A 24,806-nucleotide genomic window follows, 5' to 3' on the forward strand; every position below is an offset into this window, starting at 1 on the left:
GCACATATGGGACATCATTTGTTGTAAATTGCAAAGGAGCTGCCAGCAGCGGATGTTGATGGTTCATGTACCGAGTACATTCAGTGTGGTAGAACAATCCTCAGACAACCATTAATAACCTTATTCATAGCAGCAAAGGCGTGTAAGTGCAGCTATTTCTGCACGTGTCACTCGGACTCAGTACTGAATAAATCAAAGCATTTCAAAAATTGTGTTTCCTTTTTTCATTATTTGCATATGATTGACATGTCCGTCCATCCTGTGATAATGCCGTGACTTTACGTTCTTGGTTGTTGCAATTTCAATGGCGAGGAGTATTGGTTGATTTTTGTGACTTAACTTCCATCCTTCTGGACTGAGTTTTTTCCTGCAGCATGTTACGTGGATTTCTTCAAACGTTTTTCGATGAATAGGACAGACACCGCAATATCTTCATCAAATATGAGGCATAGGATCAACAATTGAGGACAGGGAGCTCCACCGCTTGTGCTAAATAAGTCCATGTGTAGAAGTCCTAAGCTTCTGTTCCTTTTAGACTAACTAGACAGACATCAATACCCCATAGACTGGCTGCCATGGTTTAAAGGGGCTGTCTATTTTCATATAAAGAGAAAATATTGGGGAAAATACTGCTAAATAACAAAATACACCTTATTTACCCATTAGAGCACCCTGCCACTCTTTAATCCTTTAAAGACAAGCACCATACAAGTATGGTCCATGATGGGAGCATAAGAAATGAGCGGGCTCGGGAGATAACCAGCAGATGATGGCTGTTATTCAGACATCATCTGCTTCTCAACAGCTGTGGGTGGAGCGCATGTCTATTTGTGGCTGTTAACCCATTAAATGCTGCTGCCAATCTCTGACAGCAGAATTTACAGTTTACAGCCTGGAGACACACTGTTCTAACAACCTAATCGGCGCCCCCGCGACGTGATCATGGGGCTCTGACGGGTTGCCATCATAACTAGGTATCTGCTGAAAATCACAGCGTTTGTCATGACGGTGCTTCTACGAATGCGAGCCAGAATTACTGTATATAATACAATTGACTGGACCCTTAAGGGAACAATACTTCCAATTAAAAATGTAGTATAGTTCTTCTAATTCGCTACGTCACTACCCCACATTCAGGGCACTGCAGTAGCTTAGGTAACCGTGGCTACTGCCACGAGTGGTCATTACCAAGGATACCTATTAGTGATGAGCGAACGTGCTCGGATAAGGGGTTATCCAAACATGCTCGGGTGCTAACCGAGTGTCTTTGGTGTGCGTGAAAAATATGTTTGAGTTCCTGCACCTGCATGTCTCACAGCTGTTAGGCAATCCCTGCATGTGTTGTGGCTCTCACAGCTGTGAGACATGCAGCTGCAGGGACTATTTTCTAAACACGTTCGCTCATCACTAATACCTAAGCCACTGCAACGCCCTACACATGGGGTAAGCAGCATAGCTCATGAGAAGAACTATACTGCATTTCTAATTGGAAGTATATACTAATATAATCTAACCTACTAAGTTTTGGGATAGGATCTTGGATCCCTTTAAATGTCTGATTAAAATATTATATTAACCGGATTTGTAAAAACTGTAAAATGAGAAGAAAAAAAAAATGAGATGCCATAATTGCTGTTTTTTAGTCACCGTAACTTTGCAAATGCAATAAGAAGCGATCAAAATGTATCAATAAAAAGGTTAGCTCACCATGCAAAAAACAAGCCTTGCAAAACCCCCCCCAAAAAAAGTTATGGCTCTTTAAAGAAGGGAACAAAAAGACAAAATTGTTTGGCCCTTAAGGGATTAAAAGGCTGTTGTGGTGATGTCCCATCTACAAGGTGAGACTGCTGCAGCCAATTACTGTGCTCAGATGCCGCATGCTCTTATAACCTGATATTGATGTAGCCAAGGGAACAGGGGAGAGGCGGTGCTGGAGCAGCAGGGACGGAATGGTTATTTTAATCCCTCCCCCAAAATAAACAAAAAATAAACAAAACATGGAACTTTAGACGACACCTTTCAATCTATTCATATTTATTGTTTACATGAACAAGACCCACCTACTAAGCACCTCTGCAATGGCCGGATTCCCAATGCCCACATCAGTGTTTTGCATCCCTAGTATGGGCCGCGATGCACTCTGGCTATGGACCTCCTTGCCCCAAAGCATAGCCTATAGCTTATGAGGCTGTCTAGTCCAGAAGTCCTGCAGCCGCTCCATGCACTGTGGGCCATACCTGGAGAGCAGCACATGAACATATGACTCCGGCTAAAGACTGAATATGCAAGAAGAAGTTGCTTATTTCCCTGTAGCAGGCACTACATAGGGATGGTGCATGTACTGAAGTAGATGATAGTCCATGTAATACCAAGAGAGCAAGTCAGAAAGGGCGACAATAGACAACTGCCTCTAGTAGGAAGAACTCATCACACATTTAGAAATACAACTTTTTTGTTTATTAATGAAAACATTATTTACATCACAATGGAGAAAAGTTACAATTTATATACATGAAGCTCTTCCCTGTGTGGTCAGAAGTCTGCTGTGATAACACTAAAGCCTTCCATCTACCACCATCGGAAATGAGCAAAGGCTCGATTAGCCTCTGCCATTTTATGGAGGTCATTTTTTCTTTTGATAATATTCCCCTCACCTCGAAAGGCTTCTAGCAATATATCTGCAAGCCGGTCATACATTAACGTGCGGCGAGCTTTCTTCTCTCGGCCTTCAGTGATAATCCACTTCATAGCCATAAATCGGCGCTTTTGTTCTGTGAGCGGTACAGGGACCTACACCAAAAAAAAAATTAAAAAAATTACATAACAAATTATTATAAACACCCTCCATCAGGTTCCCATTTATAAATACCTGATAGGATTTCCCTCCTTTCAAGATATTTGTGAGGCCAATGATAGGGGTGCATTTCTCCACTGCCTGATGAAATATGGCATAAGGGTTGCACTCAATGTTCTCCCTGTCCTCCGGACTCGCCTTGTAATATTGATCCAACTGTATTCGCTTGATTTTCTCTAAAGTCTGAAATAAATATGGAAAACAACATGTGAGTGTCAGATTAAGGGAGACAAGTGGCTGGTGGTGCGGGCGCCCTGCTGATCTATAAGAATTCTATGGCATAGACTCATCTTGGGCTCTTCAGTGCCATAAACCAGTAAAAGAGCGGCACTCTATTCAACCACATGGACCGAAAACCAAAGCGATCGAACATTTAGCACCTACCGAGTGTTAATAATTATGTTGGACAAGAAGACTCCTTTTAAGTAGACTGGTCAGCTTCCCCAGGCCCCCAAACCGCCACCATGTATTTACTGCTGCCATTATTCCCTTTCTAACAAGCCCATTTCATTGTCTCATTATTCTCTTTATATGCCAAAAATGGTTTTTATAACTGCAGTGGTAATATGCTAATAAGCAGGTGATTAGTCGGTGGGGGTTGTTGCTTTCACCAGACTGGTCATGTTAATCAGCCAGCAATTACCCCTGACTCTTGCGCCTGGCTATGTCCTACGTCACTGCTGCCTCCCTGGGCATGTACAGCGCGACAAAGCTGGGGTGTGTACAATGTGCAATAGTCTGGGAGACGTGTAAATAGCCAGTGGGACACCGCTTCTGCAAATCATATTACTCACAACCTTAGGGGCATTATAACATGGTAATGAGATGAGTTCTATGTGGGAATTAGCGCCCCCATGACTAGTCACTTACAGATTAGCTTATCACATTTACAAAAACAATTTTTGCCATATGCCGTAATCAATCAGACAATAAAACGTCCCGGTTAGGAAGGGAACAATGGTAGCAATAAAAAAATGGTGATGGTTTTAGGCGGTCTGGGGAAGCTGTCAAGTTCCCTTTAACCTTTTCATATTCCAATTTAATTAAAAGAGGGAACACTATTATTGAATCTAACTCACCTTGTTCATGATCTGCCTTGACAAAATCTTATCACCGCCTTTCATCATCATGTTTGTGAATTTACTGCGAAGAACAATGGAAATGTAATGTAAGATATCCTGTTGGCGATAATGCAATACGAGAAGGACAAATTGCAAGTCATTCAAGCGGATATGTCACCAGATTTCACAATACAAACTGCATAGATTATTAGTTATCTTAAGGTACCTTCACACGAAACGACATCGCTAGTGATCCGTGACGTTGCAGCGTCCTGGCTAGCGATATCGTTTCGTTTGACACGCAGCAGCGATCAGGATCCTGCTGTGATGTCGCTGGTCGCTGAATAAAGTCCAGAACTTTATTTGGTCGTCCGATCGCCGTGTATCGTTGTGTTTGAAAGCAAAAGCAACGATACCAGCGATGTTTTACACTGGTAACCAGGGTAAACATCGGGTTACCAAGCGCAGGGCCGCGCTTAGTAACCTGATGTTTACCCTGGTTACCAGCGTAAAAGTAAAAAAAACAAACAGCACATACTTACATGCGTCCCCCAGCGTCTGCTTCCTGACACTTACTGAGCGCCGGCCCTAAAGTGAAAGTGAAAGCAGAGCGGTGACGTCACCGCTGTGCTGTTAGGGCCGGAGCTCAGTCAGTGTCAGGAAGCAGACGCTGGGGGACGCATGTAAGTATGTGCTGTTTGTTTTTTTTACTTTTACGCTGGTAACCAGGGTAAACATCGGGTTACTAAGCGCGGCCCTGTGCTTAGCAACCCGATGTTTACCCTGGTTACCCGGGGACCTCGGCATCGTTGGTCGCTGGAGAGCGGTCTGTGTGACAGCTCTCCAGCGATCAAACAGCGACGCTGCAGCGATCGGCATCGTTGTCGCTATCGCTGCAGCGTCGCTTCGTGTGAAGGTACCTTTAGACAAGATGAAGTCTGTTTACTTATTCGACTTGACCCCCTCTCCAAAGTAAGTACAACAATCTAACCAGGTCTAAGAGATTGATCTACTGTATGCACTTTAGGGACAGAATTATGGCACGGACAGCAGTGGTTGTAGTTATGGTGCCACTTATGTGCCAAATATCAGTAAGTCATGCACAGTGCACGGCAGTTTTGTGCAAAAACCCTACACCCACACAGTGGCAGTGATATTACTTCTTAGAGGACACCACCGATGTCATATACAGGGGGCCTGCAAACTCAAATGACAATAAGACCATAAGCAGATATTTATTAAAGGGGGTTGTTCCCCTATAGAAAAGCTTTTCCTATCAAGCACTATTAGTAGTTAAAAAAATGGAATTAATATGCACCTAACCTTGGTCCAGCACTGAGTCTCTGCCGCTGTCTCTTGCGGTCTGTCTGGCTGAGCTGCTGAGTCAACCCATTGGCTGCCAAGCTGTCGACGCAACATCAGTGCTGCAGACAACAGATCAATGGCGAAAACTCAGTGCTGGACCTAGGGAGGGTGAGTAAAGCAGAGTTTTTTTATACTAATATCTCATGTAAAACAGTTTTCTGAAGAGGGACAAACCCATTAAGTGCTGAATACTACCGATGCAGTGGGAATTATGAGGCAATACTGCAGGAGCCATAAGAGTGAAGATAAAGGTAGCCCTTCCTTCCACTAGGATGAAGGAAAGTGATTGTGAAGCACATCCTGTACATCAGTTCTTCTTGCATTTTTGATAAATACCTTACAGCAGGGTCAGTGAAGACGGAGCTGGTCAGCCCGGGGGGACATGCCTTGATTGGCCTGACAACCTTAAGTTCCCATTCCGCCTGATCTTCCTTACTGAGTTCGTCAAAGGGACGGAGATATTTCTCTTTATCCGTGACCGGGTCCAAATACTGCGGGTTGTACCTGCTCCATCGTACCTGCATTAAACTGAAATAAATAAAAAAAAAATCTCACTACAATGTCCACATGTAATAACTGGCCATTTAATGTACATTGGACGTGTAAAAGGTTTTATTTCATACTGTATCAGTGACATCAGTTATTTAAAGGGAATCTGTCACCCCCTGGGATGTATATGACCTATTACTATGGGCATACAGGTAAAAGAAATGTTACACTAGTCCTACCTGTATGCATACTTATCTAGATGTGTATTGAGCACCTTGAACCCCAAGGTACTTCACAGAAGTTTATAACGTTAAGCCATGAAAATAAAAAAACAAACATTTTTCCCACAAAAAATTTTTTTAGCCCCAAATTTTGTATTTTTCACAAGGGTATCAGGAGAAAATGGACCCCAACATTTATTGTGCAATTTCTCCTGAGTACGCCGATAATCCATATGCGGTCGAAAACTACTTTTGAGGCACAGTGCAAAGCTCAGAATGGAAGGAGCGCCATATTACAGTGCAGATTTTACTGTTATGGTTTGCAGGTGCCATGATCCACTGGGAGAGCCCATGACGTGCCAACACAACAGAACCTCCATAAGTGACCCCATTTTACAAACTACACCTCTCAATTAATTAATCTAGGGGTGCAGTGATCATACTGACACCACAGGTGTGTCACAGACAGAATTTTATACCATTGGGCAGTGAAGAAAAAATTATTATTTTTACCATCAAAATTTTGTTTTAATCCCAATTTTACATTTTCACAAGGGAAAATGGGTAAAAATGGCCCCAAAATTTGTCCCACAATTTCCACTGAACATTAAAATACCCCATATGTGGATGTACAGTACTGCTTACCATACGGAGAGACTCGGGAGGGACGGAGCGTTATTTCCCTTCTGGAGCACAGATTTTCCTAGAATAGTTTGTGGATTCCATATACAGAGCCCCTAAGTGCTAAAAAAGCAGAATCCCCCTCAAATGACCCCATTTTGAAAATTATACCCATTTGGGAATTTACAGATGTAAGTGACGATTTTGACTCCATGGGTATTTTCCTGAAACAAGCAGTAGTGGATGTTGCTGAGTGACAATGGCATCAGAAGGGTTAAAAACCCAGCGTGAGCCCCCGTGATTGCGGCGCCGTACATGTACTGCGATTTATGGGAACGCAGTGCTGTACATGTACGGCGCATGTTGGGAAGGGGTGCAGATACAAGTTTGAGTCAATACTTTCTAGTCCTCATGACAACCCTTACTTTAACACCTGATTGTATGTAAACTAGCTGGCCTGGTTTGTCATTCCCAGCGCTCCACTTTTAAAACTTAAAGGGAACCTGTCACCAGGTTTGGCCGATATAAGTTACAGCCATCAACTTTCAGGGCTTATACACAGAATTCTATAATGCTGTATATCAGCCCCAACCTAGAACTGAAAAATAAGTTCTTATACTTACCTGCGGGGTGGTCCGCTCCGATGGGTGTTGCTGGTCTTGGTCCAGTGCCTCCCATCTTCTTGCAATGCAGCCGTCCTGCTTGTTTCTTGCGGATGATGCGACCCGGCATCACGCTCCTGTGCAGTCCCTGTTGAGGGCAGAGCAAAGTACCAATCCGATGGGCGACCAGCGACACCCATCGGACCGGACTGCCCCACAGGTGAGTATAATAAAACTTATTTTTCAGTTCTTCAAGGTCTGGTTGGGGAAGATATACAGCATTATAGAATGCTGTAGATAAGACCTGAAAGGTGATGGCCATATCTTATATCGGTCAAAACTGCTGACAGGTTCCCTTTAAAACCCAAGCTCAATTGCTACACTTTCACTAACAAGTACCCTACCACACTACACACAGATGTCCGACATTGGATCCAAATGTACACCAGACAAGTGACATGAGTCTGGCTATATGGCAGGCCATTAACATTTCTTGATTTCCCTCAGCGATTCCCCACTGAAAAATAGGCAATCATAACGTACATGCTGATCATGGTGCTAAATGTCACTTTAAACTTTATCCACATAATCAGGATGCAAATACATTTGAGCCCTGTGGAGGAGCTCAGAACAAGCCGGCCGTGTCTCCACAGCTCCTCTTAGGGTATGTGTCTCCACAGCTCCTCTTAGGGTATGTGTCTCCACAGCTCCTCTTAGGGTATGTGTCTCCACAGCTCCTCTTAGGGTATGTGTCTCCACAGCTCCTCTTAGGGTATGTGTCTCCACAGCTCCTCTTAGGGTATGTGTCTCCACAGCTCCTCTTAGGGTATGTGTCTCCACAGCTCCTCTTAGGGTATGTGTCTCCACAGCTCCTCTTAGGGTATGTGTCTCCACAGCTCCTCTTAGGGTATGTGTCTCCACAGCTCCTCTTAGGGTATGTGTCTCCACAGCTCCTCTTAGGGTATGTGTCTCCACAGCTCCTCTTAGGGAATGTGTCTCCACAGCTCCTCTTAGGGTATGTGTCTCCACAGCTCCTCTTAGGGTATGTGTCTCCACAGCTCCTCTTAGGGTATGTGTCTCCACAGCTCCTCTTAGGGTATGTGTCTCCACAGCTCCTCTTAGGCTATGTGTCTCCACAGCTCCTCTTAGGCTATGTGCACACGATGCGGATTTGCTGCGGATCCGCAGCGGATTTCTCTGTGCAGAAACACTGCAGATCCGCACTGTGATGTACAGTACAATGTTAGTTATGGGAAAAAAAAAAAGCTGTGCCCATGGTGTGGAAAAATCAGTGCGGAATTGCTGTGGATTTCAAAGAAGTGCATGTCACTTCTTTTGTGCGGATCTGCAGCGTTTCTGCACCCCTCCATGTTAAAATTCCGCAGTGGCAAAAACCGCACAAAATCTGCATCAATTCCACATAAAAACCGCGGCTGCAGATTCTGCCAGGAGCTGCGGATTTTGTGCACAAAATTCTGCACCTCTTTTCTTACGTGTGCACATAGCCTTAGCCACACTGCTGTGCTGCCAGTAAGAAAGGATCATGCTGAAGAGCAAGGCTGAGAGTCATCTGTGCTCTACTCACAGCACTGTCTAATCATGGAGGAGGTTTGACCAGGAGATCAGGGATGTGCAATCTCACACAATGAGAAACTTAAAGTGTAACAGTCATTGTAATTTTTATTCTATAAATCAATAGTACAAGTGAAATAAGAAACTTTATAATACATCTTACCATATATTAAACCAGAGAAAATTACTTCTTTCTCCTGAACAGATCATTTATTCTCAAAATTCTCAATTCACAGATAAAATCTGTATTGAGGGAAGACATTTTACAATTACTGAAGTAGCATCTTAGTAGCCACTCATCTCCTCCACCTCCTCCTCCCATCCCCCATCTGTACAGAAGCTTACTAGTAATAACCGCCATCTCCTATCTCAGTAATGGAACATTCCATCTTCCCTGAATACAGATTTCACCTGTAAAATGAACATTTTGAGAATGAATGATCGAGCCACGAGGAGAAAGATGCAGACTCCTCAGATAAGATCTATTACATACTCTGTTAAGGTACCGTTACACTAAACGACATACCAGCGATCACGACCAGCGATACGACCTGGCCGTTGTGTGGTCGCTGGGGAGCTGTCACACAGACAGCTCTCTCCAGCGACCAACGATCAGGGGAACGACTTCGGCATCGTTGAAACTGTCTTCCACGATGCCGAAGTCCCCCTGCAGCACCCAGGTAACCAGGGTAAACATCGGGTTACTAAGTGCAGGGCCGCGCTTAGTAACCCGATATTTACCCTGGTTACCATTGTAAAAGTTAAAAAAAAAAACACTACATACTCACATTCTGATGTCTGTCACGTCCCCTGGCGTCCACAGGGTTAAAACTGCTTTCGGCAAGAGCGCTGCCAAGAGCTTCCCTGCACTGAATGTGTCAGCGCCAGCAGTAACAGCGGTGACGTCACCGCTGTGCTCTGCTTTACGGCCGGCGCTGACACAGTCAGTGCAGGGAAGCTCTCGGCAGCAGCGCGTGCATTAGCAGCGCTCCTGCCGAAAGCAGGTTTAACCCTGTGGACGCCGGGGGACGTGACAGACATCAGAATGTATGTACTGTTTTATTTTTAACTTTTACAATGGTAACCAGGGTAAATATCGGGTTACTAAGCGCGGCCCTGAGCTTAGTAACCCGATATTTACCCTGGTTACAAGTGAACACATCGCTGGATCGGCGTCACACACGCCGATCCAGCGATGACAGCGGGTGATCAGCGACGAAATAAAGGTCCTGATCATTCCCATCGACCAACGATCTCCCAGCAGGGGCCTGATCGTTGGTCACTGTCACACATAACGAGATCGTTAGCGGGATCGTTGCTTACGTCACCAAAAGCGTGACGTTGCAACGATATCGTTAACGATATTGTTATGTGTGACTCAGCCTTTACTTTCATGTCTACTAGTGATTTATGAAATCTAAATTGAAGTGATGCATGAAACACACATGAGATTGTTACATTCGGAAAACATAAAATCATCCCAATCAGTACACAGCATAACCAGAAAGATACATAAATCTAAACGCCAGAATTACGTTTTTTCATCCACCACAATACTGTAAAAAAAATGCAATAAAAGGCAAATAATCACTGTATATAACCCAAAATAGTATCAAGAAATCCGACGCCTGCGATTACGTAGGGGGGTGGCCGGGAGCGATTACGCAGGGGGGGTGGCCGGGAGCGATTACACAGGGGGGTGGCCGGGAGCGATTACGCAGGGGGGGTACCCCGGCCGGGAGCGATTACGCAGGGGGGGTGGCCGGGAGCGATTACGCAGGGGGGGTGGCCAGCGGCGATTATGCAGGGGGGTGGCCGGGAGCGATTACGCAGGGGGGGTGGCTGGCGGCGATTACGCAGGGGGGTGGCCGGGAGCGATTGCGCAGGGGGGGTGGCCGGGAGCGATTGCGCAGGGGGGGTGGCCGGGAGCGATTGCGCAGGGGGGGTGGCCGGGAGCGATTGCGCAGGGGGGGGTGGCCAGCGGCGATTATGCAGGGGGGGTGGCCGGGAGCGATTACGCAGGAGGGTGGCCGGGAGCGATTACGCAGGGGGGTGGCCGGGAGCGATTACGCAGGGGGGTGGCCGGGAGCGATTATGCAGGGGGGGTGGCCGGGAGCGATTACGCAGGGGGGGTGGCCGGGAGCGATTATGCAGGGGGGGTGGCCGGGAGCGATTGCGCAGGGGGGGTGGCCGGGAGCGATTACGCAGGAGGGTGGCCGGGAGCGATTACGCAGGGGGGTGGCCGGGAGCGATTACGCAGGGGGGTGGCCGGGAGCGATTACGCAGGGGGGTGGCCAGTAGTGACCACCATGTGATGCACCAGCAGCTCTTCTCTGCCCTTCACCCGTGTCACAGGACTGACGAGCAGCGCAGCCCTTGCACACACGCAATACCATGGCAACACTTCCTGCTGTGCCGCACCTCTCACACTCACTTTACGGTTATTACTCTAGGACACGCACCTCGGTAACCCGGCCCGGATCCGCTGTACGAGTAGCTTACACCCGGGCGCCGCCATCTTTACTTGACCTCTCACGAGATCCCGATCCTGTACAGGAGATCAGTGAAGTCTCGCGAGATAGCAGCTGTACGGTTCATACAAGTCTCCGCTGCCATCATGGCGGACAGTGACGGGGAGACCCTGGAGTCCTGGCTTAGTGAGTGACAGACTGCGACACCCGCCGGGTCACCTGTCAGCGCTCTGATCGCGGCTGTTTGCCCTGCACATGCGCACTGACGTCCTGTTATGTTCTGGGCATGACAGGGGGCATCTGGCTACATGGCTAAGCTGTGCCAGGCTGACAAGTCCACAAACACTGACCGTGATAGTCACCCCGGGTGGCATGCAGTAGTGGGCACCTGCCCCATTACACATGGTGACCCGGTATTGGGATGCCTGCTATGCCCTATCCTAGAAGTGTGCCAGTGTGTGCCCACAGCGTCGGGTGACAGGTCCATATTAGTGGGTGGTCAGATTGGTAGTGATCATTGATTTCCATCTATTATTGTTGCCTTTCTCCAGCTGCTGATAATGTGCTGCGTGCCCAGTGCAGGACCCCGGAGCGTGGGGCGCTGCATGCCCAGTCCAGGACCCCGGAGCGTGGGGCGCTGCGTGCCCAGTCCAGGACCCCGGAGCGTGGGGCGCTGCGTGCCCAGTCCAGGACCCCGGAGCGTGGGGCGCTGCGTGCCCAGTCCAGGACCCCGGAGCGTGGGGCGCTGCGTGCCCAGTGCAGGACCCCGGAGCACTCTCCTGGCCCTGCACCAGGTGTAACTATCTCAGAGCCTCCCGGAAGCCACACTAGGCAGTGCTGACATCACATTGACAGCGCTGCAGTCAATCAGTGATATCAGCAGCTTTGCACGAATTGACAGCACAAGCTTCTTAGAGGCACTGATTGGCTGCTGGCACTGTCAATGTGATGTCAGACACTCCCAGCTGGACCTGGGGAGGGTGAGTAAACAACAGTTTGATTTAGAAATCAAACCTCAACCGGAGGACAGAGGTCTTCTGAAACTAAAAAATACTTTTAAAGCGATATTTGTGACTTAGTAAATGATGGCGTTTCATTGGCCATTACCATCACTTAAAGGGTTATTCTCCAGATAGCAAGTTCTCATTTATCCATAGAGGAGCCCCGTCTAGAATGGAGCAAAGGTGCACATGAGCGACCTCTGCTCAATTTATCATCTATGGGACTACCAAGTCCAGATCTCAGCTATTTCCTTCCATCCCATAGACAATGTCTGGCGCAGAGGTTGAGCTTGTGGACCACCACTTCATTAAAGACGGAGCTCTCCTATGGGTATAGCTTGCTATTTTGATAATGACCCTTTAATAATCGCTGGGAGTCTGACCTCCGCCAATCCCCGCACGTCCCTGCACAACAGCTATCCGGGGCACCCAGAGAATCTGCACACAGCCCTTATCTCAGGATCAGTGGGGCTCACAAATAGTGGGACCCCAGCGCAGTGTGATATCACTTATTCAGGTGGGCTTAGCCATTTAGACTTGTGGCCAGTAGAATGGCGTAACATTGTAGGGATACTTCATGTACATGGATGTTATTTGTGGGATTGCCCTCATACTGTGGTAATAGTCTGTACCATGCAGCGGCAGCTTTGGACCAGTAGGTTGTCACAAATGTCTAGTGGCTCCATTTGGCGGACTAGAAACTGCATCTATCACAAGGTGAACACTGACATACGACAAGGGAACCTGTGATAGCTCAGGGGTTGCGTCATGTACTCCAAATGGCCAATGCTGCGTACAGTTGACACTGGTGTAAGGGCTCGCGGACATAACTGTATTATCAGTCTGTGAGCGATCCGACAAAACATCAGATTGCATTCAGACCAATGTTATTCTCTGGCGCTGTGCATACGTGTAATTTTTTTCCTGGATAGCGTTTATTTGATGGATAACGCCCAAGTTTGATCTAATAGTCGGATTGTACTCAGCCTTGCAAATTGGATGACAGAATGAAGAAGGTTTTTCCCATCTTCTCCTGGTCCAAGAAAAGTGGACCTCGCCCCATTCATGCCCAATCACGCTTTGATCACTCCCCGATCACGCTCCGGTCACTCCCCGATCACGCTCCGGTCACTCCCCGATCACGCTCCGCTCACTCCCCGATCACGCTCTGCTCACTCCCCGATCACGCTCCGCTCACTCCCCGATCACGCTCCGCTCACGCTCCGATCACTCCCCGTTCACGCTCCGATCACTCCCCGATCACGCTCCGATCACTCCCCGATCACGCTCCGATCACTCCCCGATCACGCTCCGATCACTCCCCGATCACGCTCCGATCACTCCCCGATCACGCCCCGATCACGCTCCGATCACTCCCCGATCACGCTCCGGTCACTCCCCGATCACGCTCCGGTCACTCCCCGATCACGCTCCGGTCACTCCCCGATCACGCTCCGGTCACTCCCCGATCACGCTCCGGTCACTCCCCGACCACGCTCCGGTCACTCCCCGACCACGCTCCGGTCACTCCCCGACCACGCTCCGGTCACTCCCCGACCACGCTCCGGTCACTCCCCGACCACGCTCCGGTCACTCCCCGACCACGCTCCGGTCACTCCCCGACCACGCTCCGGTCACTCCCCGACCACGCTCCGGTCACTCCCCGACCACGCTCCGGTCACTCCCCGACCACGCTCCGGTCACTCCCCGACCACGCTCCGGTCACTCCCCGACCACGCTCCAATCACAGTGTGAGTAGCATAATCGGCCGATTCTTGTGGATGAGAAAAAAATACTCTGGTGTGACCCTATCCTAAAGCAATGATATTATGGTGGGCTGCACTAAATGATGTTTATTTTTAAGATCTATGGTAAGCCTGTTGGTAATGGCAAATGGGCATGGTTTAAAATTTCAGCACCGGCCTCAGACAATGCTGCAATGCTTTGGCACAAATTTTTTTTGAAAATGAAGCCAACTAATAGGTGTGGTGTAAAGTTATACTCGACAGTCTAGAAATGCGCCAAATTTATGTAAGGGCGTGGGGTAAAGTGATAAATTTGCCACATTTTTATATTATCTGTAATGACACGATCTTACATGAATCCCTGTTACTAAAGTGCTGCAGTTTTTCCCTTCTACAGATTTGGTTCTATTTAAAGTAAAATGTAATACAGAAGACATTATTTCTAAAAAGTTGTAAGTGGTCATTATGCTGAAAGAGGAACAGGATGACGTTCGGCCAGTCAGAGGCCTCAAGTGTGAGCGCCTTTCAGCTTGGGTAGACTTGTTCATATAAGTAGAAAATACTTGGCACTGAGACTGGAGACCATAGTAAAAAGTAAGCAGATATAACCATGCGCTGGTTTAGGAATCAGCAATGGAGCAGGAGCGCAGGACGTCTTATAGCAGGTGAAGATATGTGGCCAATACGCTGAATAGGCTGAACAGGGCAAGAGGCTGGCCGGGACAGTAGCGCTGTAACCGCCAGTATAGAAGACGCCGTGCTGCGAGGGAGAATGCGCTCCAGGGCTGCGCATGGTTATATCTGCTTACTTTTTACTATGGTCTCCAGTCTCACAACTATTTCTGATGAAGGTCTGATTGTATAAGACCGAAAACGTTTAAAAATATTGAACTGGATGCACCGAATAAAAATCGTTTTCTCAAATTTGCAAAAAAACCCTTCTGAGTGCCAAGTATTTTCTACTTATATTTGACGGGTTGGATACCTAACTTGAGCACCTCCAAGATACCCTGAGTGCCGTGGTTTATATATTTCTAGACTTGTTCATATGTCTGGTGTGCAAGGCTGTGGTCACATATTTAATCTAAAGATTAGTGTAGGATGCAGCAATGTCCTTATCAAATGGACAGATACTATGATTGAACCCAGGCTGGAAATACCATTGGTGCATAGGGGCCCAAGAGGTAAGGGGGCCACTTCTGCCTCCAAAGCAGGAGGAATTGTGCATTATGATGGGCTTTTGGACTGCAAAGGGCCCATATATTGTTCTTGCACAGGCGCACTCTTATGTCCGGGTCCGCTCCTGAACCCATGGACCCCATATGTGATTGTAGTCTGCCGTATAAGTGGGGTATGTCTGATCCATCAGCGTTTCGTAGATTTTGTTTATAATGTAAAACCAAGTCGCATAAATAAATGGAGACCACAGAAATGCATCACATATATTTATTCTCCTTTTCTTTCTCTCTGCAGATAAAGCCACAAACCCCTGTAATCGTCAAGAGGATTGGGAATATATCATTAGTTTCTGTGACCAAATCAACAAGGAACTTGAAGGGTATGTCAGGGAACAGACAGTGCTGTAATTAGAGTCCGATGGGCCCTGGTTCAAAATTTCGACCTGCCCCCCTTTCCTCCACACACACAACTATCCCCCCTCCCCCTCGCATGTTGGTCAGATGTATGGGCCCTTGTGGCTTTTAAAATTCTGTAAAAAGACTTATGAGTTGCCCTCCCCCATTATATAGTAATGGCTCTCATTCTGGGCTCCTTCCTGGTACATATGTTCCTCATCCTGGGTGCCATCCTGGTATATATGTCCCCCATCCTGGTATATATGTCCCTTATCCTTGGCCCCTTTCTGGTATATATATCCCCCATACTGGTATATACAGTACCTTGCGAAAGTATTCGGCTCCCTGGAACTTTTCAGCCTTTTCCCACATATCATGCTTCAAACATAAAGATACCAAATGTAAAATTTTGGTGGAGAATTAGCAACAAGTGGAACACAATTGTGAAGTTGAACGAAATTTATTGGTTATTTTAAATTTTTGTGGAAAATCAAAAACTGAAAAGTGGGGCGTGCAATATTATTCGGCCCCTTTAACTTAATGCTTTGCTGCGATTACAGCTGCAAGTCGCTTGGGGTATGTCTCTATCAGTTTTGTACATCGAGAGACTGAAATTCTTGCCCATTCTTCCCTGGCAAACAGCTCGAACTCAGTGAGGTTTGATGGAGATTGTTTGTGAACAGCAGTTTTCAGCTCTTTCCACAGATTCTCGATTGGATTGAGGTTTGGACTGTGACTTGGCCATTTTAACACCTCGATACGTTTATTTGTGAACCATTCCATTGTAGATTTTGCTTTACGTTTGGGATCATTGTCTTGTTGGAAGACAAATCTCTGTCCAAGTCTCAGGTCTTTTGCAAACTCCAACAGGTTTTCTTCAAGAATGGTCCTGTATTTGGCTCCATCCATCTTCCCATCAATTTTAACCATCTTCCCTGTCCCTGCTGAGGAAAAGCAGGCCCAAACCATGATGCTGCCACCACCATGTTTGACAGTGGGGATGGTGTGTTCAGAGTGATGAGCTGTTGCCTTTACGCCAAACATATCGTTTGGCATTGTTGCCAAAAAGTTCGATTTTGGTTTCATCTGACCAGAGCACCTTCTTCCACATTTGGTGTGTCTCCTAGGTGTCTTGTTGCAAACTTTAAACACTTTTTATGCATATCTTTGAGAAATGGCTTTCTTCTTGCCACTCTTCCATTGTTGTCCTATGGACAGACTGTCCCACCTCAGCTGTAGATCTCTGCAGTTCATCCAGAGTGATCATGGTCCTCTTGGCTGCATCTCTGATCAGTCTTCTCCTTGTTTGAGATGAAAGTTTAGAGGGACGGCCGGGTCTTGGTAGATTTGCAGTGGTATGATACTCCTTCCATTTCAATATGATCGCTTGCACAGTGCTCCTTGGGATGTTTAACGTTTTGGAAATCATTTTGTATCCAAATCCGGCTTTAAACTTCTCCACAACAGTATCATGGACCTGCCTGTTGTGTTCCTTGGTCTTCATGATGCTCTCTGTGCTTCAAACAGAACCCTGAGACTATCACAGAGCAGGTGCATTTATACGGAGACTTGATTACACACAGGTGGATTATATTTATCATCATTAGGCATTTAGGACAACAATGGATCATTCTGAGATCCACAATGAACTTCTGGAGTGAGTTTGCTGCACTGAAAGTAAAGGGGCCGAATAATATTGCACGCCCCACTTTTAAATTTTTGAGGAAATTCAAAAACTGAAAATAACCAATAAATTTTGTTCAACGTCACAATTGTGTTCCACTTGTTGTTGATTCTTCACCAAAAAATTACATTCGGTATCTTTATGTTTGAAGCATGATATGTGGGAAAAGGTTGAAAAGTTCCATGGGGTCGAATACTTTCGCAAGGCACTCTATGTCCCTTATCCTTGGCCCCTTTCTGGTATATATGTCTCTCTTCCTGGTATATACAGTATATGACCCCCATCCTGTTACATATGTCCCTTATCCTTGGCCCCGTCCTGGTAAATATACCCTCCATCCTGGTATATACGTCACCCATTGTGCTGCTGTTCTTTAGTGCATAGAAAAAAATAAACTATTATACTCCCCTCCCACGTCGCGCAGCGTCCGCTTCTAAAGCCAGCACTGACTTCAGCGTGCAAGTGATGGGAGCACATGATGTCACTGACATGCATCCCTAGTCACAATGACTAATGTCAGGTGCTGGCCTCTGATTGGCCATCAGCGTGTACCCCTGCGCTGCAATGCACTTCAGCTGAATGTGCGTCCAAGGAGGCACAGCCAGTTGAAGTTTGCTCTGGTGTCAACAGGCCCTTATCCACACAGGCTTAGTTGTGGTCGCGACCTCTGCAGCTGTGATTATTATGCCCCTGGGAACAGATACTTGATGTATTAGAAGTCTTGTCATCTTTCTGTTGTCCTCTTAGTCCACAGATCGCGGTCAGACTTCTGGCTCATAAAATCCAGTCCCCGCAAGAATGGGAGGCACTGCAGGCCCTCACGGTGAGTACATTGCACTCCCTTGTCCCAGATTTCTGCTCCTGTGGCCACGCTGTGAGGACATCAAATAGCTGTAGTGATTTTACTTGTTATTAATGTCAATAATTATGAGTTGATATTCATTTATTTTCACATTTCACGGCATGAAAAAAATGCCAGTTAGAAGAGATGACCAGAAGGCCATTAGGATGGGACTGTACAATGGAGTGTTGGGTGTTTATTGCTGCGCTTCTTTCTCCTCAGGTTCTGGAAGCCTGCATGAAGAACTGCGGAAGAAGATTTCATGGCGAAGTTGGCAAATTTCGCTTTTTGAATGAACTGATAAAGGTTGTGTCTCCAAAGGTAAGTGTGATCTCACCTAATCTGCAACAGGGGATTAATTGCTGGTCCTTGGTTGTCACTCTACTTTTTAAGTTGGAATATTACTTGCACTATTACATCCAATGGGAACATTTTCTTTACAGTACCTGGGAGACAGGGTGTCGGAGAAGGTAAAGAGCAAAGTGGTAGGCTTGTTATACAGCTGGACGGTAGCTCTGCCCGAGGAGAATAAGATAAAGGATGCTTACCAGATGCTGAAGAGACAAGGTACAGTCTCCTCTATACTGCTACTACTCTATCTGCTGAGTATAGGCTGCTCATGTGTGATCAGTGGAGGCCGCCTTTGGTACCCTCTGCCAATAATGGGTACTGATAGGCAACTGTACTGTCAGTGTTATGTAAATGGGACTGAGCCCATACAGCCAGGCACAAGGTCTATCCCATGAATGGTTGCCTGCATTTTACGATCCCATTTTGTTAGAAGGGAAGCTGAGATGTCATGTTGCTGGGATCCTAGGAACTAGCTATATTTCCAGGGAAATCTGCAGCTTCACTTAATTACATTATGAAATGTGCCCTCCTGTCAAGATTTCAGTGCCATACCAGAGTCCTTTCATCTTTCTCACGCATTGAGTTTGGCACTCTAGATGGAGTTGGTGCAGATCAATTCCCATGTCTCATTCCATCATCCACGACAGTGGTCTGTGGCCGCTAGAGGGGAGAGGGTGTACTGGCATCCGCGGCTTTTCTTTTGAATCAGATAATTCAAAAGAAAAGTCTCACCCCAAATACTTTCTCCAAAAGATCCAATACTCCCTTCCAAAAAGCTTCTATGGAAACACATTCTCACATCATGTGCATTAATTGACCATTCTCGCCTCCACACCTAGGGCAATCTTAAAAAGGAAGCTTCGGGTTCTATACACCCTGTGGACAAGATATATTTGCGATAATCTTTGGGATTCACAAGGAGATAACTTTGGGATTAGATCAAAGATCTATCTCCATTGTTCTAAAGAAATATTTTGTAGCTCTACTTCCCATTTAAATTTAACCTCCATTGTATTTCTCAGTTTGAATCAACAATAATTGTTTCTAAATGTGTGAAATTAGCCCCGTAGTGGAGTCCGAGGTTCCCCGTAGTGGAGTCCGAGGTTCCCCGTAGTGGAGTCCGAGGTTCCCCGTAGTGGAGTCCGAGGATCCCCGTAGTGGAGTCCGAGGATCCCCGTAGTGGAGTCCGAGGATCCCCGTAGTGGAGTCCGAGGATCCCCGTAGTGGAGTCCGAGGATCCCCGTAGTGGAGTCCGAGGATCCCCGTAGTGGAGTCCGAGGATCCCCGTAGTGGAGTCCGAGGATCCCCGTAGTGGAGTCCGAGGATCCCCGTAGTGGAGTCCGAGGATCCCCGTAGTGGAGTCCGAGGATCCCCGTAGTGGAGTCCGAGGATCCCCGTAGTGGAGTCCGAGGATCCCCGTAGTGGAGTCCGAGGATCCCCGTAGTGGAGTCCGAGGATCCCCGTAGTGGAGTCCGAGGATCCCCGTAGTGGAGTCCGAGGATCCCCGTAGTGGAGTCCGAGGATCCCCGTAGTGGAGTCCGAGGATCCCCGTAGTGGAGTCCGAGGATGCAATGTTGTCAATGACTGGGTGTTCACAAACTATTATAGGTGATCGTTTTTTGAGAGTTAAAGGCGTACCTTAATTGCCTTTATTGATAGAAACGTTTGTGGGATAGACCAAACGCTAATTGAAATTGTTCAAAACTTTTAAAGACTTTATCCTGAAACAACTTCTGAAGTCTGCTAATCGCTTTTTTCATGAAAAACACCAAAAAAGGAAAAATTCAAGAAAACACACCAAAAACAGGCAAAGATGCTTACCTGTCTAAATGGGCCTCAATACAAATGCACAAGCAGGGTGCAGCGGACCCAAATAAAATAGCAAATGCACAGGTGCAATACCTAATGAAACAGCCGGCCTTAAATAAGGGATTGGCCGTGTGTACACCAGTGCACTAAGATACTCCGTATGTGGCGTGTTCACACAGGGAATGCAAGCATCTGGCTCCAGCCTATTAATAACGCCCTATGGAGGGCTGCCCAGTGCTAAAATGCATCCTGTGTGAACAGAGGCCTCAAGTGTACAGAACCATTTGGGCCCAACTGCACCCTGCAAAAAATATACGTGCAAAACAAAACATATAAATATATGTAAGGTATTGGTTGATATTCTGGCCATAATATGTAAGCTGGCAACCCGCGGCAAGGGTCCTTACGTCTTGCCAGTCCTACTCTAACATGAAAAACACCAAAAAGGAAAAATTCAAGAAAACACACCAAAAACAGGCAGAGATGCTTACCTGTCTGAATGGGCCTCAAATACAAATGCACAAGCAGGGTGCGTGAAGTATTTTAATTTAAAGAATTCAAGTAAAAGGGGTTTCTCCTACGCCTCATTGGGGGACACAGACCGTGGGTGTTATGCTGCTTGCCACTAGGAGGACACTAAGTGATACAAAGAAAGTGATCTCCTCCCCTGCAGTATACACCCTCCTGCTGGCCCTCAGCTAACCAGTTTTTGCTTAGTGTCTGTAGGAGGCACTTGGGTCTGTTTTCAGACCCCAACTTTCTTATTTTAATTTTAATTTTTATTTTTCTGTAAATTTTTATTTTTTATTCAACGGAGTGAAGGGGGCGACGGATCCTTTTTTATGGGACCCGCTCTCCCCCGAACCAGCAACAGGCGAGCACGGCGAGTATACCTCCCCGTCCCTCTCCTGCGACGTTGGAGCACGCCAATTTTTACTGGGGCAACGGGTTTCCATCTTTGGTCCCGATTTCCCTTCCCCCTGCAAGACGGCGAGCACATAGAGCCTGGCTCTCATGTTCCTCTCCGGGGGCCCGACATACAAGGCCCACATTACATGGCGTTGCATACTTGCGGCTAGAGCCCAAAGGGATTACAGAAGAGGATGGAGAGCGCAGGTACAGGGGGACCTGCATTACAGGACTGTGAGTATATCAGGAGTTCCCCTCCTGCGCTCCAGATCGCTTTGCGGCCGCGCCGCCGCACACCGCCGGGCAGGCCGGAAATTTAGTCCCCGGCTTTTCAGCCGGAGTAGGCCGCAGTGGCCTCTATGGGGCAGGCGCCGGCGGTACTTGCGGCAGAGCCCCTGGGGACAGGCGCCGGCGGTCGGGAAACTGCGGCGGTTAGCGTCGCTCCGTTGCGGCCGCCGCGCATCGCCAGGCAGGCCGAAAATTTAGTCCCCGGCTTCTCAGCTGGAGTAGGCCGCAGTGGGCAGATCCCTCCCACGGCCGTAACCCCGCCCCCTATATCGGCGCTTCTCGTCTGGGACGAGAGGCGCCCTGCAGATCTCGGGGGCCATTCTTCCTCACGCTGCCTGCGTGGAAGATGCGGTCCTGGGGGTGCCACTGGCCGGTACGCCAGCGGCAATCATTCGGCGCGCGGCCCGCCGACGCGCTCCACCGGCAGGCTCCAAAAATTTAGTCCCCGGCTTTTGCAGCCGGACTAGGCCGCAGTTGAAATCCCTTTTCAGGGGCGAAGGTGCCTTCATGGTCCCGATGGGCTGAACTTCGTGGATGTACAGAAGCCCCCCTCCATGGTCCGGGCAGCCCCCACTATCCCACCACTGTGAAAGCGGATGGCACAAGGAGGCGGACGGTTCCTCTCCACCTCCCTAACAAAGGGATGATGGATTGAGGTTTATCTCTCTATCCCTGCACCGTCCACGCTGCAATACCCGACATCCGCGGCGGCTCCATGCCGGGACGCGCACCGTTGGTAAGTGGATCCTGCCAGCAATGGGCTTCTGCAGCGGGATATTGACAGGCAGTCTCAGACTTCCCTGTGGCCACCTCCCTGAGGTAACGCTCCAGCCGGCTAACAAATTTAGCTCCCGGCTTCGGCCGATGTGTAGTCCGCACCCCAGAAGCGCACCGTGTCGTTTCCTGGCGCTTAGCGCCTGACGCGGAAGCGCTCAATTTTCTCGAGCAACGGGTGACCACCCCTAACTTCTACGCTGACGCCGGCTGCAGAAATTTACGCCCCGGCTGGGGCCTATTCATGGAAGTTTCGAGGCTCCGCCCACGTTGTGCCTGTGGCTCCGCCCCCTGAATTGGCGCTTCTCGCCCGCTGCGAGATTTTACCTAAACCCGCATGACCAGTATTCCTGGTCTTAAGGTCACACGACCAGTATTCTCTGGTCTTAAAGGCACGTGACCAGTATTCCCTGGTCTTAAAGGCACGTGACCAGTATTTCCTGGTCTAAAGGCACGTGACCAGTATTCCCTGGTCTTAAAGGCACGTGACCAGTATTCCCTGGTCTTAAGGGTACGTGACCAGTATCCCCTGGTCTTAAAGGCACGTGACCAGTATTCCCTGGTCTTAAAGGCGCGTGACCAGTATTCCCTGGTCTTAAGGGCGCGGGACCAGAATTCCCGGGTTTTAAAGACACGGGACCAGTATTCCCTGGTCTTAAAGGCACACGTCCAGTATTCCCTGGTCTTAAAGGCACACGACCAGTATTCCCTGGTCTTAAAGGCGCACGACCAGTATTCCCTGGTCTTAAAGGCACACGACCAGCATTCTCTGGTCTTAAAGCCACACGACCAGTAATCCCTGGTCTTAAAGGCACACGACCAGTATTCCCTGGTCTTAAAGGCACATGACCAGTATTCCCTGGTCTTAAAGGCACACGACCAGTATTCCCTGGTCTTAAAGGCACACGACCAGTATTCCCTGGTCTTAAAGGCACACGACCAGTATTCCCTGGTCTTAAAGGCACACGACCAGTTTTCCCTGGTCTTAAAGGCACACGACCAGTATTCCCTGGTCTTGAGGGCACCATGACCAATCCGAAACTGGTCATAAATGAGGAGCCCTCTGCCGCTGATCCCAGTTTATCCCAGTGTAACTAGTTCCCTCAGCCTAAACTCCCTCGTAGAGCTTTTGCCATCCAGTCCGGATATGCGATTCACTGGACAGAAGCCTCTACGTGGGACTCTATGCCTGGTCTGATTTTTAAGGGCGACAGGCACTTTAAAGGGCGCCGGTCTCCCCACACCATCAACAGACGGGCACTCGAAGGTCCAGGCCTAACGCCAGACAACCTGTCCTGTCCACCCGGAGACCTGCACTCTGTGGATGTACAGAGGCATCCTTTTTTCGGGCGTCTGAGCACCCCCCTCTGCATCACCAAGGCGAATTTCCCTCTCCACTTCCTTGTTAAGAGGATGGTGGATCGAGGCTCCTAATTTTTAACTCTGCAATGACCTGCTGGAAGCAGCGGCGCATTCTGCCACTCGGTAGATTAACCGGGTACAATCTCCTGTGGTTTACCTACCAGTATCCCTGCCCGATATGTCCTCAATTAAAAATGCCACGATCTGTCAAATAGCACATCTGGTTTGTTCCGTTTGGCAGCTACGGGTCCAGCCCTTTAACCTCCCTATCCGCCGCATGGATTGCTAGAGCAACGGTCTCCTGCTTGGAGTCCTTAACTACTTTGATTCACACCAGTATCCCTTTCCTGAAGACAGTTCAGCTGGTCAATCATATTTTTGAGCGGGAGACTAACGAAGAATCGTACGTTTCCGCAGCCCCGACCAACAGTAAAAGGGTTGTCCAGGACAGTCTAGATCTAAGGGATCTTGGTTCCTAAAAGGGGGAACGATAAGTAGGACCGATCCCAGACCTCAAACTTCTAACAATCTTTTCACAAGGTTCTTCTTCTTCTTCGAATGGAGTCTCCTCCGCTCAGCCATTACTTCAACAAAAAAGGTGCAGTTTCTGGCATCCATCGACATTCGGGATACCTAACCTCTTCAAAAATTCCTTTGCTTTTCCATTCGTGAACAGCATTTAAGTCACGACCTTGTTCTTCGGGCTTGCTACAGCATCCAGGGTGTTCGCAAGGGTCATGGCGGCTGTCATCTTGCACCTAGAGGTGTGGTCGTCTTACCCTGTTTGACCGACTGTTTACCCACCCTTGCAGGACTATGCTAAGTCGTCTATATCACTTGCGATACCCTCTCACCTGGGCTGGTGGCTAGACTTAGACAACTCCTCATTTCCAGCCCAACAGATATCCTTTTTGAGGATGATCCAGTATTCTTCCAGAAGGGTGGTAAATCTCCCTCCAGACAAGGTCATGGTTTCTCAACAGGGAGCTCGCGCTCTTGCTCACTCATCCCCTCATTTCATTCGATTTGCTGGGAGGGTTCCAAAAAAAAAAAAAAAAGAAACGGAGACGACAATGGAAGCAGTTTCCTTTGCTCCGTTAGTTTTCAGCAAGTCAAGCAGCCTTTCAGACGATAGTCTCTGAGCTCCTTCTTCATCCGGAGTTTTTTCTCCCGGTTCCATGGTTACTAGTAACTTCCAATGCCAGTCCTCTT

The 24,806-nt window shown here is 48.0% G+C and overlaps 2 protein-coding genes across 2 annotated transcripts in view; one reads left to right on the forward strand and one right to left on the reverse strand.

The window, feature by feature from the left end:
- Positions 1–2,434: 2,434 nt before the first annotated feature.
- MRPS7 (mitochondrial ribosomal protein S7) lies at positions 2,435–11,386 on the reverse strand. The gene is made up of 5 exons (XM_077251722.1): positions 11,248–11,386; positions 5,617–5,808; positions 3,934–3,997; positions 2,870–3,037; positions 2,435–2,790 (listed from the first exon to the last, which is right to left on the reverse strand). The coding sequence occupies exons 1-5, from the start codon at positions 11,301–11,303 to the stop codon at positions 2,569–2,571; spliced, it is 702 nt and encodes a 233-aa protein (XP_077107837.1). The 5' UTR covers positions 11,304–11,386; the 3' UTR covers positions 2,435–2,568.
- GGA3 (golgi associated, gamma adaptin ear containing, ARF binding protein 3) overlaps positions 11,310–24,806 on the forward strand; it is a 47,469-nt gene continuing 33,972 nt past the window's right edge. The window contains exons 1-5 of the mRNA XM_077251721.1: positions 11,310–11,442; positions 15,476–15,560; positions 18,008–18,083; positions 18,324–18,422; positions 18,545–18,668. Of these exons, the coding sequence (XP_077107836.1) occupies positions 11,403–11,442; positions 15,476–15,560; positions 18,008–18,083; positions 18,324–18,422; positions 18,545–18,668 (424 nt within the window). The 5' untranslated portion in view covers positions 11,310–11,402. The remainder of the gene's footprint in view (positions 11,443–15,475; positions 15,561–18,007; positions 18,084–18,323; positions 18,423–18,544; positions 18,669–24,806) is intronic.

Source organism: Ranitomeya variabilis, chromosome 4 (genome assembly GCF_051348905.1).
Source record: "Ranitomeya variabilis isolate aRanVar5 chromosome 4, aRanVar5.hap1, whole genome shotgun sequence".
NCBI classification, from domain to species: Eukaryota; Metazoa; Chordata; class Amphibia; order Anura; family Dendrobatidae; genus Ranitomeya; species Ranitomeya variabilis.

Excerpts from the sequence above, each read along its gene's own strand:
- MRPS7 (XM_077251722.1), bottom strand. The coding sequence starts at position 11,303 with ATGGCGGCGCCCGGGTGTAAGCTACTCGTACAGCGGATCCGGGCCGGG. Across the intron at positions 5,809-11,247 it reads ATCCGGGCCGGGTTACCGAG|TTTAATGCAGGTACGATGGA; the intron begins GTGCGTGTCCTA and ends TATTTATTTCAG. Across the intron at positions 2,791-2,869 it reads AAGGAGGGAAATCCTATCAG|GTCCCTGTACCGCTCACAGA; the intron begins GTATTTATAAAT and ends TTTTTGGTGTAG.